The 15,359-nt window shown below is 45.4% G+C and overlaps 2 protein-coding genes across 2 annotated transcripts; both read left to right on the top strand.

Annotated features, from left to right (window-relative positions):
- The first annotated feature begins 252 nt into the window (after window positions 1-252).
- Window positions 253-7,572, top strand: LOC109784262 (cytochrome P450 709B3). The gene is made up of 4 exons (XM_020342862.3): window positions 253-4,263; window positions 4,611-4,834; window positions 6,180-6,433; window positions 6,558-7,572. Exons 1-4 carry the CDS (start codon window positions 3,981-3,983, stop codon window positions 7,357-7,359), a joined length of 1,563 nt encoding a protein of 520 aa, XP_020198451.1. The 5' UTR covers window positions 253-3,980; the 3' UTR covers window positions 7,360-7,572.
- A 3,822-nt stretch (window positions 7,573-11,394) lies between these two features.
- On the top strand, window positions 11,395-14,815 carry LOC141041469 (cytochrome P450 CYP94D108-like). Its single transcript, XM_073507664.1, has one exon. The coding sequence runs from the start codon at window positions 11,493-11,495 to the stop codon at window positions 13,068-13,070; it is 1,578 nt and encodes a 525-aa protein (XP_073363765.1). The 5' UTR covers window positions 11,395-11,492; the 3' UTR covers window positions 13,071-14,815.
- Window positions 14,816-15,359: the final 544 nt, after the last annotated feature.

The raw sequence follows: 15,359 nt of genomic DNA, 5'->3' as shown, positions 1-15,359 counted from the left end.
CTTTTGTAAATTAGTACGTAGAAATAACATGGCTCTTTCAGAAATGTGAACATGAACTTCCAGCATATTTAGGGGAATTTCCAAAAGAAAGAGCTTTTTATACTTTATGAATTTAACTTTTAAAATTCAATTATATGTTTATAAACCATTATGAGAGAAAGCATCATAGCACTACTACAAGTATCGACTACAGGAACTAATGGTTGCCATTATCGCTGTACAATAGTAGTCATCATGATGGTCTTTGTTTTTTTTCCGGGGTGCCATAATGGATTTTAATTATCAGTCTATACTTAAGTTTTATGGACGAAACATTAAGCTTTTTTCTACCCTCTCTCGCGTATTAGAGGCAAGCACTTCCGGTCTGTATGTACCAATTATAGTCAACTAGGCGGTATCCCGCGTTGCTGCTGGATTTTCTGGATGAGAGCTGGTGCGATGATATATGTTGAAATCTGAAAGGAAACATGTACTTGCATGCTCCATGCTTGCTATGTCTTGTCTGGCCTTAAGGCTTGATCTAACATTTTGACAACTTTTTTTTTGATATATATAGATGTAATCAATATTTTGGAGGCAATTTCTTTGAATATGTTGATATGGCTATCTTTATTTTTGTACCATTTGCACATGTAATAGGAAAATACTATATATACTCAGAACAATTATAGTAAAATCTACATAATCATCCCAATAAGTCGATAGCAGCCCATATATACTTCACAACGAAACGACTCCCTAGCAATCGGACGCTGCAGCGGGCGATCTAATCCAGCGTAAGTGTTGGGAGGCAACCCAATCTCTTGTTGGGAGGCAACCCAATCGCTATCTTTTTTTTTCTTGTTTCTATGCTTTTTTTTGTGCACACAATTATGCTACTACTATGGTTGTGTTTTTTTGTTTTAATTAGTATTTGTGCCAAGTTAAGCCTTCGGGATGATTTGGTTGATAGTTCCTTTGATTCTGTAAAAAAACATAAATTTTTACTCCCGATTCTGGAATTCTCTAAGTTCACTGGAATGTGAACAAATTCTAATTTTTTTACACACGATTTATATACAAATTGTCCATGTTGTCGTAATTTTTCACATTTTTGGAGTTGCAGAAGTATAGTAATTATTCAGATTGCTACAGACTATTCTATTTTAGACAGATTCTGTTTTCGTTGCATAGTTTGCTTGTTTTGATGAATCTATGGATTGTATCTGGGGGGTATAAGTCATAGAAGAGTTGGAATACAGTAGGTATTATGCAATAATAAAGTATTAATGGGTTCATCACAGTATCAAAAGTTTGTGATTTGATTGTTATACTAACGGATCTCATGAAGGTTTTTGTTGAGTTTTGTGTACTGAAGTTTTCATGTTTTAAGTGAGATCGCAATGGATGAAGGAATAGATAGTGGCAAGACCCTAATCTTGGGGATGCCCAAGGCACACAAAGGTAATATTCAAGGACACCCAAGCATCTAAGCATGGGGCATCCCCTCTTTCGTCTACCAACCATCAGTAAATTACTTAGCCGGAGTTATATTTTTATTCATCACATGATATGAGTTTTGCTTGGAGTGTCGTGTATTATATATGAGTCTTTTCTTTGTTTGCTTTTCTAGTTTTCCACAATCATCTTTTCTGGACACACCTTTTGCAGACGACACGCACTCATTCGTGATTTGTTAGAATAATCTTCGTGATTCACTTATATCTTTTGAGCTAGGCAGTTGCTCTAGTGCTTCACTTATATTTATGTAGAGCACGGAGGTGGTTATATTTTAAAGAAATAGTTTCACTCTCATGCTTCACTTATATCATTTTGAGAGTTGGATAAATAGTAATGGCAATATGCACGGGATAAGAAATTGGTCCTAATATGACAGGTATTCAAGAGGGATATAATAAAACTTTCATGTGGATCACTGAATATGATAAGTTGATTCCTTGCAATAGTTTGCGATATTAAGATGGTAATATGTGGGAGGTACTAGTGAATGATTGTGGTTTAGTAAGAATATTGGTGTTGAGCTTTGTGATTCCCGAAGCATGCACGTATAGTCTGCCGTTATGCTAAGAAGTTGGAGCATGATTTATTATTGATTGTCTTCCTTATGAGTGGCGGTGGCAGCCTATTATGCATATTAATGCATTCCTTTCTGGTAATTCTTTTGGCAGCCAATAATTCTTCCGGGTTTTTATTACGTTGTTATTACTTCCTTATCGATCATTAAATCATCAATTTCTGAGGCGACCTGTTGATATTTCGAGTGGTTAGCGAACGAGTATAAATTATTGTATTCATTGTATGGGACCGAGGTGGGACAATTTAATTGGGTGTCCTATGTCTTTCCTAGTGTCACTATTATTCTCAAAGCCCTAATCTAAGACATGAACATATGGTTGCTCACTTTGCTAGCGCAACTTTGCCTTAAAACGGGAGGTCCGGAGGACGATTCCCAACAATCACATATTATCTTATCTACTTCGAGCCTTCCCGTGCGGGGTGTGGACTGTGGGCTGAGGCCAAGGCCCATTGTAGAGATGTTGCGCTCGAACCATTTTTTCACAAAAAAATAGTACCACCACGAATAGAAAATAAAATAAAATAATATGGGTGAACGGATTTTTTTGGAGAAATGCACTTTGCTTTATTAGTTGGTTTGGATTACTTACTTCCCCTATATAATATGTTGCGATCTAAGCAAAATCTAGACATGTTCTCATGTTTTTATTCACGTGGAGGTCAGAAGTAACTAGGTTGCTTACCCTTATTTTCTTATATATCAGCTCATACAACTAGAGGCTCCACCCACTTACAAAACTCCTCACAATTTCAGCCACTAAATATGAACGGTGGAGCAAAAAATAGCCGTGTTGCAGAGAAAAGAGCATGCAAAACAGTTGATTGGCTAGCAAAGGTAAATATATGAGAGAACGCATGCACACCAAAGAGTGTATGCAGATCGTGCTTCAAAGTTTATTGTTTTCATATAATAGTTGGTCCAATAAAGTGTATTTTACAAATTAAGGAAGGTAACCTATTTACTGTATTAAGCAAAAAGGAGAATGCACGGGTATTCACGATAAAGTAGTCCCGCCTCAGTCTCTTACATCAAATCCCTTACTAGAAGTTGAAAATTTGTACCTGCTGCAATTTTGAGTAGCTTGAAAATTTAAGTGGCATTTGGGAATATGAAATATTATGAACTTTCCAAAAAAAGAAATATTATCAACGTGATATATGGAATTTTCTTAAACAAATAGTATGAGGTGATTCGTGCATAACATATGATGTATATCTAAATATCACAATGAGAAAAGATAAAAAATCTAAAACAAAACTATATTGTTAACATGCACTTATTTGAATATGTGTTCTTTTCTTAAAAAACAAATTACATATTCACATAATAAAAGACCGTTTGAACCAGTTACAAAAAAATTAGTTCTTAAAGTTTAAACATTCCTTGAGCTGGCGCGGTTCAATGACACGTGTGTCAATTTCATCACGTTGGGATTGACCACATTCAGGCGCATTTTCATCGTTTGGAAACCAAGGCCATCTTGGGTGAAGATGGGAAGAAGGATAAGCGGCGATACGGGTAGAGCGCCACGTTGAATTAGAAGACGTGGACATGCTTGTACCATGCTTATTGGGTTCACGTTGTTTTTTTTCACCCGTTTCAATGTAGGAGCATGTTTGCTAGTATATACACACGCAATGCTGGCTTCGCCTACAACTGGGAATTTAGAGCTTCTTATGAAACACTTTAGAAGTTGTGTGACTAAAATACTCATCACCGACGACTTGCTGACTTGTATGAGTCATGATGCATTTATCTCTTTCCAAGAGTCCAGGTCCATTCCACGAGTGAACCACCTTCACTGTAGCTGGCCAAAAGTGCCATATAAATAGCAATACCATCTCCTCAGCCCGATCGCGTCCACAACCCGAAAGACACACAAACGTTTCCTTACGCACATACCATGCACGTGGCCATGATCTGGATGGTGGCAGCCGGCGTGAGTGTGGCGCTGGCCTCGTCGTGGATCCTCAGCGCGCTGTGGCGGTACGTGTGGAGGCCCCGCGCCATAACCAGGGCGTTCCGCGCGCAGGGCGTGGGCGGGCCGGACTACCGGTTCCTGGTCGGCAACATCGGCGAGATAAAGCGCCTCCTCATCGAGAGCGCAGGCCTCGTGCTCGACCTAGGCTGCCATGACTACAGCGCCCTGGTGCAGCCCCACTTTCGCAAATGGATGGCCCAATACGGTACGTTAATTACCACCACTTCCATGACTTTGCCTCAAAAAAATTTAATTGCATGGACGACGCGAAACCACATGGTACGTCCATTCTTTGGCTATTCTATAGTTCATTAATTTTTTGAAGTATTTGTATTTGTTGTTTTGTTTTTTGTCTTTTATTATAGGGTTAGTGGTTGTACAGTGGTGCCCCCGGCACGCGGCCTTACTCTTTTTCCAGGCTAATGTTGTTCGGCTACTGAATTTTGAATAATAAATATATGATGATGTGTGTCACTCCATGCGGAAGCCAGCAGTTATATTTTTTTTTTAAAGAGCATAAATTCTCTAGCACTCACTTACGTGCGTGTGCAGGACGGACATTCGTCTCGTGGCCCGGGGAGAAGCCGGAATTGTTCATGGGGGATGTGAACATGGTGAAGCAGGTGCTCTCCGACCGCACGGGGCTTTTTCCAAAGAATCCCGTGAATGATCATTTCACCCGCTTGCTTGGTAAGGGACTCATCCTCATCGACGGCGACGAGTGGAAGCGCCACCGGAAGGTTGTCCACCCAGTGTTCAGTGTCGACAAGCTAAAGGTATACTGCCCTAGTGCTACATACATATTTGAGCGACAATCTTTTTCGGACGGACGGAGTATAATATAATTGGGATGAGGCGATTCTACACCCGGGCTCATCTAGATTCGGGTGTGAACAGTAACATCTAAAAGAATAGCAGAAAAATTCAAAAAAATAATATTTTTTGTGGTGCAAGGTGCTCAAATGCCTAATGTTTCGACATTCGAGGAGGTTGTGGCAAAAAAAAGGCTATTTTGGGCCCGAGCTCCTTGAATGTCCAAACCCGATTTTGAATTTTTTTCCACAAGTTCCTCAATTGTCCAAACAATCCGAAATTTTGCATGAACGTCACGCATTTGATCATTTTGCACCACAAAAAACCAAGGAATTTTCAAATTTTCCTGCTGTTTCTTTTGATTTTACTGTTCACCAGGTGTAGATGAGCCCGGCACAAAATTGAATTTTTCATATAATTGGGCGTGCGTGTGTCCTCGTTCAACCTAAGCTTGTAACAATGAATAAAACTCGATGACGTCCCATAACGTGTTCAATTGATTACTTCTCCATATCTTCGCACACTAACTATAATAAAAGGGTGTCGCTGGATATCATGTTAGTGAGTCACCATCCTGCTTAACTAATGGAAGTGTTTTATTCGCAAAAAAAAAAATTGTTAGTGAGTCACCTAAGTGACATCAGCATAAGAATTTTTGGCTGTTCCTTTTTTGTTTTCTTCTTCTTCTTTCATTTATTTTTTACTCCTTTTATTTCTTGTTTCTCAATTTTTTATTGTATTTATTATTTCCATAATATTCGTAAATGTAGTCACACGCGGATGGTGGACATGTAGATAAGCATAGGCTGCGGGTGTGCAACTGCAGTTGAAATCGGCCGGTAGACATGTAGTTGCAGACAATCAGTGGGCGTGCAATTGCAGTTGTGCGGGCTTGCAATTGTACCAGTGTGACAGTGGGCGGGCGTCTTGCGTGTATAAAAATTAAAAAAATGAAAACCCACAAAAGGAATAAAAATCAAACAAACAACAAAGCAAAAAGAATCTAAAATGGAAAAGTTATCTATGAAACACTGTGTAAAATCAGACGGTGGATAGGCTGCGTGAAACTTAGCTAGGTCTATCTGTGTGAGGATGTGCAAACATGTTAATAAAAGCCCTACTAAAATTTGCGAGATGCAAATTATACTAGTATATTCGTTTGCAGTATATATTGAATAATAATTTACTAACATGTTTATCCAAGGAGACCACAGCTGAAACTTAATCTATTTTCGAATGGAGGAAGTACTTCTTGGTATGGGACTTTTTTCTAACTCATTGCATGTGCCACGAGCTTTGGTTCCACAGATGTTGGCTATGACAGTGTCTGATTGTGTCGGGTTAATGCTGGCGGACTGGGAAGCAAAATTGGAGATGAATCGGGGTCCTGTAGAGATTGATATTAGTTGCCAGTTCGAGGAGGTTGCAGCCGACGTGATCTCACATGTGGCATTTGGCAGAAACCATAAAGAGGCCAAGGAAGTCTATCTGGTGCAGAAAGAGCTCCAGTTTCTTGCCTTCAACAGTATATTTAATGTTTTGAACCTCATCCCGGGCTTCAGGTACATATTCAACTTCTGCAACCTCTTATGTATACCTTGTTCTTTCTTGTAGTTTCAAATCAACAGGCACTAAAAAAATTCACAAAGCACCGTTTGATGAATTCTTTTTTATGAAACAAATCAGGTACCTTCCTACCAAAAATAACCTAAAGATGCATATGCTCGAGAAACAGGTGAGGAGCATACTCATGAACATCATAAAAAATCGGGTTAACTGCAAGGACACTGTGGGATACGGGAATGACATGCTTGGGATAATCCTGAATGCATGCGCGCCAGAGCACGTGCAAAACCCCCTCATGAGCATGGAGGAGATCATAGAAGAGTGCAAGACTTTTTACTTAGCTGGACATGAGACCACCGCGCAGCTGCTCACCTGGACTATGTTCTTGTTAAGCACACACTCAGAGTGGCAAGAGAAGCTCAGGGAGGAGGTGGTGAGAGAATGTGGCAAGGATATCCCTACAGATGACAAGCTCAACAATATGAAGCTGGTCAACATGTTCATTCTAGAAACTCTCAGGCTATACGGCCCGGTCACAAACATCCAGAGGAAAACAGGCTCCAATCTTGAGCTCGGCGGCATCAAGGTACCGGAAGGCACAATTCTATCAACACCGATCAAGACGATACACCGTGACAAGGAACTTTGGGGCAAGGACGCTGAAGAGTTCAAGCCACAGAGATTCGAGAACGGGGTGGGCAGGGCTGCGAAGCACCCATATGCATTTCTACCTTTCTCTATAGGGCCAAGGGCTTGCATTGGGCAGAACTTTACAATGATCGAGGCGAAGGTTGTGTTCGCGATGATCCTGCAGAGGTTCTCAGTCTCGCTTTCCCCCAACTATGTCCATGCACCGATGGATGTATTCACGATACGGCCCAGATACGGTCTGCAAGTCGTCATCAACAGCTTGCAGATCTAGATTTGTGCTTTTATTGGGAAAATGTGTTGCTACCTAACATGGAATGTAGCACGGAACATGCAACTCAATCCATGATTGGCTATTAATAATTCAATTATTTCATCATCTTCAATGTACTACAGCCTCCCCATTACACTTCAATAAAGTTGCTACTTAATGCATAGAAAATGATGGATTATGCACGTGGGTAGGTTTCAATATACAATCTTCATTGTTTTGGAAAAAAAACTGGCTATTCCTCCCCCCCCCTCTCTCTATCTCTCTCTCTCACTCTCTCTCTCTCTCTCTCTCTCTCTCTATATATATATATATATATATATATAGACACACACTAGCAAAATTGACCGTGCGTTGCAACGGGTTTCAATATGTCGCCATGTCACCATCGTGACATACATCAGGCACTCCCAATGCATTTTTTCTTATCACGCTATACGAAATAGTACTTCCTCCTATTACACTTATTTTGGATCGAAGAGAGTAATAAATGTTTAGAGACAACATCCCAATGCATTGTACCTTAAGTTTTGTGCTAAGAGAGTTCTCATTGAATTTCTTTGGGGACCCTACATGCATTTTAACACTATGGTCTATTTGTGTCATGAAGTAACACGATATGTTTCATACACATGGTTGAATGCAAAAAAAATTGACAGTGTTCATACATAACTTGTTTTTGTTCAAACCTGTTGCGTATATAACAATAAGAAATTTCTTCTTTGACTAAAAATAACATCATGGGTCGTGTATTCTGCCTTGGTCCGATTAGAGTCGTTCTATGAACTATCACACGTACTACATTTTAACATAATCTCGGTAGAACGTAGGCATGCCTATGTGTTTGACATAATGGAAGGACCATGGTCTCATCTACGTTGCATGAGAGCAACGACAAAAACTTGAGGCATATCATGCATGAAGTCTGAAATCTGTGCCACATCCATGATTATGGCACACGTTGGACGTGACCTTTGTGTGCTCGCCGGGGACACGACCCTCATGATAGCATCTGCACAGAAGCTCTAGGAAACGCAAGAGCAGGTCCACCGCTACCGTGCATTGTCCGCCACAGCACTGGCCTGACTACCGGACGCAGCATCCGCCATGGTGACCAACGTTGCTCCTCTAGTGCCTCTTCCTTGACCCCACTCTTCTCGCCTCCGTCAACCATCCGTCATGGGATTGGTTGCATAAGAGGCGGAAGGTGCGGGGTAGAATAGGAAAACGCCCAGAGAAAAGGGGATGCAGAGCAATACGGAATAAACAAAAAATATTTAGACCTGCAGCGCCTAATCGCCAGTGCGTCACTGTCCTCTCCAGTGCCTCTTCCTCGACCCTGCACTTCTCGTCTCCATCGCCCAGCCGCGGCTACTTCTCATCACGCTGCCGGACATGGCGTACACAATGGATGATATGCAGGCATGCCTACGTATGCAGAAGTCGTAGTAGCCGATACGTGATTGATGTGCAAATCTCCTTCCGTGCCTTATCTCTCTGTCGCACTCGTGTGCAACCCTTTTCCTTCCTTATCTCTTTGCCAAGTGTAGTCCTTCCTTAAGAGAGTTTAATTAACCCTAATACGGAGGCCTAAGGCCCAGTAGGAAAGTGATTTGTTGGCCCGAGTTCGGGTTTGCTGGGTGGGTTAACCGGCTGGTGGTGTTCGTATGGGATAGGGCCGTTCGTACCGTTTGGGCAACTAAGCTAGGTAGATCTACTTTCAAATCTCAGCCGTCAATCTTTATGTTTAACACAAAATCAACGGATATAGAGAGGTGACGTATGGAGAACTATGAAAGCCTCCATCCTTTATTATTAGAAATAAAATATAGATATAGATATTGATTTAAGTAATTTATTTTTCTTTCCTTTTTTCAACGCATGTCTATAATTTCATTTTTTAATCTACCGATCGTGTATTTCTAGGACTCTACCCACGATTCACTCGTTAATTTATTTATTTTCTTTCCTTGTTTCACTTGTTAATATGCGCCATATTTAATATCTAAAGGTTTAATTTATGTGTTTTCTAGTAATTAACGTGGAGACTTCATTGGTGCATCCAATTTTAGTACAAGATTGTACCACCTCCGTCCTAGTTTATTGGTCCCTTTGTAATTTGTGCCAATTTTTTTACAAATATTTAACTAACAAAATATTAATGCATGTCAACAAAAATTATATCGTTAGACTCGTATTTGAACATAGTTTTCATTGATCTAATTTTTTGATGCACAAACATTTTATGGTCAAAATTTGGCACAAAAAATAATAAGGACCAATAAACCAGGACGGGGGTAGTACTGAAGTTTTGAGACACAAATTTTGGGACCAAGAAGTATACGTTATGATATAAGATATAAGATGTTTTTTCATTTCTTTTAGAAAATTAGGCAGCGTCTTTTTATAGATCTGGACCATTAAATATAAAATCTATTGGCCAAGTTAATCTTGTGGATGTGGATTAACGCAAGAGCTCGTATAGTATATATTTTTCACCATGTATGCTCAGGTTTGTATTTTTTTGGAAAGGGGAATATATGAACAGTACGTGTTTTCGTTTCTTTTAAGGAGGATATACTCCCGGCCTCTGCATCTCGATGATGCATATGCAGCCATTTTATTAATTATTCCTAAAGACCTTATAAAGTAATACATCAGTATGCCTGAAGCAACCATCTTTGCAACACACCAGTCGCTACTCCTATCCCCTTGATGAAGGGGTGCCAAATGTCCGAGACTAATATCACAAAGACATCGCACCAAATCCTAGCATATAAAGCCGGATGCCCCAACCAAGCCACAATGATCGGGACTGGGTCACACACCGGTCTGGCGCACTCTCAGAGGCCGCCGCCACCGCCAGCCTCTGATCCATTTCCAGAGTACGTATTGACACACCAACCTTGCGAGGCCTGTCGTCAACGCCACTGTGGTGTCAGACAACGCCACCATCCCGCGCGTGTCCAGCCACACACGCCCATCGCTAAAACTCCGCAGCGCCATGCCGCCGTGATCCGCCATCGGCCTCGCAGTAGATGTAACACCCTCCTCTTCTTGTCACCTCCAACCATCACTTGGTCCAAAATGATGCCCCCAGGAGGGAAAGCGATACTGAGAATGCCATCATCGTCCGATCCGGGAGACCCAGATCTAGGGTTTTCTCCGGAGCATCCCGAGCCTGATGACGCAAACTGCAACGACGATGTGTCAACAAGGAAACGACATCAAAGAGGCCTCCATCGTCCACCATGACTGTAGTTAGCGCGATTTTCATCGGCAGTTGCACCACCGCGTGTGTGCAGCTGGCGTCGCTGGTCCCCTCAACCAGAGCAAACTCCAAAACGATGCCCTGAAGAGAGATTACGATGCAAAAGCACCGCCATCGCTTGATCCCAAGGAGATCTAGGGTTTCCCCCGGAGTTACCCGCGCTGTGAAAGACCATACAAGGATGGTATCCCGCAGATCCGCCTAGCTGCCGACGTGCCGTGCCCGCCACCGCGCCGACTGCGACCCGGATTCCAAGCCCACACCTGAGCCCAGATCTAGCTGCGCCGCCGCCGATCCGGTCATGCCGCCGCCGCCGATCCGGTCACGCCGCCGCCGTCCCTGGCGACCACGACGACCCAGACCTTGAAGCCGCATGCCGTGGAGGTATGGGATCGCCGGAGCGCCGCCTCCCCCCGCTGTGACGCCCGGTCACACGCCACGCTCCGGCCCGGGGGTGCCGGCCTGCGCCAGCCCCTCACGAGCAGGAGGGCCTCGAGTCCCCGCCGCCGCCGGCGACGGCAAGGCTTCGCCTGGCCGCGTCCTCTGGTGGCGGCGAGGGAGGAGGAGGAGGAGAGGGGAAGGCAAGCCGACGGGATCTTGGGGCCCCCCGGCCTCCGCAAGGTGGCGACTCTGGAGGGGGAGGGTGATGGCGTTTTCGTGTGCTTACTTTTATAATCTACTGCGATAAAACGGAGATAAAATGCAATTAAGCCAAAGGGATCAAGCAAATACTTGTATCACACAGGGAAAAGTCGTTGTGCAGTGCTGTCGCCGGAAGTGAAGGCTTCCCGGTGGCCAACGTGGTGACTTTGGCTAGCGCGACTCCGCTAGAAACGCCGCTTTTGCCTTTAAATTAGCCGCATGCATGCACCACTCGATCGCGCACCAACGAACTAGGCAAGAACAATTACTCACCATGGAACTCTCCTCGACCTCATCCCTTCCCCTTCTCCTCCTCCTCCTTCCTCTCCTAGTCGTACCTCTTCTTTACTTGTATCTGCGGCGGCAGGAGCCCATGAAGCAGCCTTGTGCCCATGGACTCAAGGTCTACCCAATCCTAGGCACACTGCCGCACTTGCTCAAGAACCAAGACCGCTTCCTCGAGTGGTACACCGGCGTGATGCAGAGCAGCCCTACCCATACCCTGGTGTTCAAGGTGTCGGGTCTCGCCGGCGAAGCCATCACGGCCGACCCGGCAAACGTGGAGCACATACTCAGGGCTAACTTTGGGAATTACCCCAAGGGCGAGCTTACGGTGTCCATGTTCGAGGACTTTCTTGGCCACGGCATCTTCAACTCCGATGGGGAGCAGTGGCTGTGGCAGCGCAAGGCCGCTAGCTACGAGTTCAACAAGCGCTCCCTTAGGAACTTCGTCGTCGATGTCGTCCGTTTCGAGGTTGTTGACCGGCTGGTGCCGCTGCTGGAGCGCGCGGCGCGCGACGCGCAGACCCTCGACCTGCAGGACGTGTTGGAGCGCTTTGCGTTCGACAACATCTGCCGCGTGGCCTTCGGCCAGGACCCAGCCTGCCTCGCCGTCGCCGAGGAGGGCATGGCCGCGCACCAGAGCGCGGCGGAGTTCATGGCCGCGTTCACCGTCGCGCAGGACACCATCGTCGCCCGGGTCTTGTCCCCTACCAAGTGGATGTGGCGGGTCAAGAGGCTGCTCGACATGGAGCCGGAGAGACGGATGCGCTCCGCGCTCGCCAACATCCACCGCTACTCCGAGCAGATCGTCCGTGACCGCAGGGAGGCTGGGCGGGCGCGCAGAGACGACTTGCTGTCCCGCTTCGCCGCAGCTGGCGAGCACAGCGATGAGAGCCTCCGCGACGTGGTCACCAACTTCATCCTCGCCGGCCGCGACACTACCTCGTCGGCGCTGACCTGGTTCTTCTGGTTACTGTCCACGCGGCCCGACGTGGAAGCCAAGATCATGCGCGAGATCCGCGCTTCAGGCCAGGGCACGGCGAATTTCAGCTTGGACGAGCTGCGCCAAATGCACTACCTCCACGCGGCCATCACCGAGTCGATGCGGCTGTACCCGCCGGTGGCTGCCGACGTGCACAGCTGCAAGGAGGACGATGTCCTTCCGGACGGCACGTTCATCGCTAAAGGGTGGCTGATGACATACTGCGCCTTCGCGATGGCTCGGCTGGAGAGCATCTGGGGCGAGGACTGCGAGGAGTTCCGGCCGGAGAGGTGGCTTGACGGGGAGGGCGTGTTCCGGCCGGCGAGCCCGTTCAAGTACCCAGTCTTCCACGCGGGGCCGAGGATGTGCCTCGGAAAAGAGATGGCCTACATACAGATGAAGTACATCGTGGCGTGCGTGTTGGAGAGGTTCAGCCTCCGGTACGTCGCCGGCAAGGGGCATCCGAAGCTCGTAATGTCAATGACGCTGCGGATGAGAGGCGGCTTGCCAATGCAGGTGAAGAACAAGGGAGGCTAGCTAGCTCGACTGCTAGCTTGGAATAGTCTGTTTTCATTGCAAATCACAGTTGCTCTCTACTCCAGTTTCTAGCGCTCTTGTATCGTACTACTTGTAATAATGTATATCACTATTATGCTTCCTTTATAATGTATTGTACTGGAGGCTACTCCATTTAAAATTTTACTATGCTTCTAATAATGTATATCATTACTCGCGTGGACTATTTATATTTACATCAATGGAAATAAGATTATTGCATTGATACTTACTGCTTTTTTTTTGCGAATCTACTGCTTTTTGCTAGGATGATAATTTGTTTCTAATTTTTTTTTGTGAATCTATGCTATAAAATATGTATATATACGCCCGTATGTAGTCTTTATTGAAATCTCTAAAACGTCTTATATTTGAAAACGGAGGGAGTAAAAAAGTATCCTACGACCGAGCTGGCCCCTAGACACCGGATTCCCATTTCAAAAGCCTCCCGTGCATGTAAATTTTACCCGCAAATATTGAGTTCTGAACTTTTTTGGGGGTACATATTGTAGAAGGAATAGAGAAGGAGATTGACGTAATGCGGTGGATTATATTGTTGTATTGCTTGAGCCTCGTCGACATGTATATAGGAGTACATGATCAACTTGAAGAACAAGACAAGTTAGAACAAATCTTAATATATCCTATACTTTCTAATAATCACAATACTCAACATCCCCCGCAGTCACAAAGGTAGCGACGCAGACGGTGAGACTGGAGAAGAATCCTCAGGTAAGCTGACGAACACCATCCCCCCTCCCCCCAGTCGTAACGATCGATGCATCTCAGAAGATGTGGCTAGAGTGAAAACCGATGAGATTACTCAAGCAAGTGGGCCCTTTGTGCCGATGTCAATGTAGCCGAGAGCGTAGGATGGTGTATCCATGTTCGAGGTAGCCATGCGAGGGATGACACGGTCGATGTTGAGTTAGTTGCCATGGCGCCGCGGGCTCAAGGATGCGTCGTGTTATTCATGGGAGCAGTGGTGTCGAGGTAGTGGTGCGCCGGGAAGAAGACAGTGTTGATGAGTCGTCACGCCAGGTTTGTCAAGGCCGGGGACACGTCGTGGACGAAGGCACGCGTCGTTGTTGCCAGCATCGGCATCCGTAGATGGAGGAAGTCGATGTTGACGAGGTGCCACACCCGGCTTACCAGGCCCAAGGACACGACATGGACGAAGGCACACGTCGGTGTTGCCAGCACTGGGCATGCCTAGATGAGGACCCGCACGAGTTGTACGCCATTGTAACACCCCTATGTAAGGAGCTACAGTGATCATCATCATAAAGCTAAGCTACTTTGATTAACTAGTCTTGGTCATCGTTCATTCATATCTCATTTCAAATTCCACTTCAAATCAAATTCAAATTTTAAGAGAAATTAAGAATTTCACAAATAAGAAACTAAAAAGTTCATGCAATGGCAAATAATCATTGAATAATTTTCATGGTGAAACCAACATTTTATAAAGTAATTAAATACCCTAAAACAATTAAAACAGGGGTCAAAAATATTTTAATTGCTTTTACAATTATAAGAATTCCAAACTAATTTAAAAGCCTCCCAAACTTTTTGTGGCATTGTCCAAAATTGCACTTTAAATAATGGGCCAAGTTCCTATTTTTACTAAGCCTATTTGCTAGTTAAAATAATTACAAAACTGAATTAAATTAAAGAAAACAGAAAAATAAAAAGAAAAAGAAAAGTGGCACAGCGCCGGCCCAGCCGCGCAGTGCCGACTCAGCCCACCGACCGGATCGGCTTCAACCTAGCTACAGTGGCTGACCGAGGGCGCGCGCACCGCTCGTCCCCGTCGGACCACCTCACCGGCTCCGCCGTGGGAGGATATGGCCGCCACCCCCACGACCCCTCAGACTCCTTTCCTCCCACTCACTTTCCCCTGGCCGCGATCCCCCTCTCCCTCTCGCTCCCTGCGTCGAACTGGAGAAGCGCCTGACGTGGCCATCGCCGACGCCCCGTCGATCACACGGCCACCTTCGCCCCTGCGCCTCGCCGTCATGCCATAAAGCTCTGCCGTAGTCCGCTACGCCACCTGCTACATCGAGCTGGAGCCGAGGACCCCTGCAACGCCGCCCCCGACCTCTTCTTCCTCCTCGTGCAAGCCGCCATCGTCGTCGCTTCGCCACCTCGATCCTCCCTCGAGCCCACGTTTCCACCTCTGTAGGCTCCCGGTGAGCTTCCGCTCGAATCCCCTCCGTCTCCCCCTTCCACACCGTAGCTCGCCTCGCCTCCATGGCCGCACCCACCGCT

Source organism: Aegilops tauschii, chromosome 2 (genome assembly GCF_002575655.3).
Source record: "Aegilops tauschii subsp. strangulata cultivar AL8/78 chromosome 2, Aet v6.0, whole genome shotgun sequence".
NCBI lineage: Eukaryota > Viridiplantae > Streptophyta > Magnoliopsida > Poales > Poaceae > Aegilops > Aegilops tauschii.
Note: the sequence above shows the minus strand (reverse complement) of the source record. Positions and strands in the feature narration are given on the sequence as shown.

Excerpts from the sequence above, each read along its gene's own strand:
- LOC109784262 (XM_020342862.3), top strand. The coding sequence starts at position 3,981 with ATGCACGTGGCCATGATCTGGATGGTGGCAGCCGGCGTGAGTGTGGCG. Across the intron at positions 4,264-4,610 it reads CAAATGGATGGCCCAATACG|GACGGACATTCGTCTCGTGG; the intron begins GTACGTTAATTA and ends GTGCGTGTGCAG. Across the intron at positions 6,434-6,557 it reads AACCTCATCCCGGGCTTCAG|GTACCTTCCTACCAAAAATA; the intron begins GTACATATTCAA and ends GAAACAAATCAG.
- LOC141041469 (XM_073507664.1), top strand. The coding sequence starts at position 11,493 with ATGCACCACTCGATCGCGCACCAACGAACTAGGCAAGAACAATTACTC.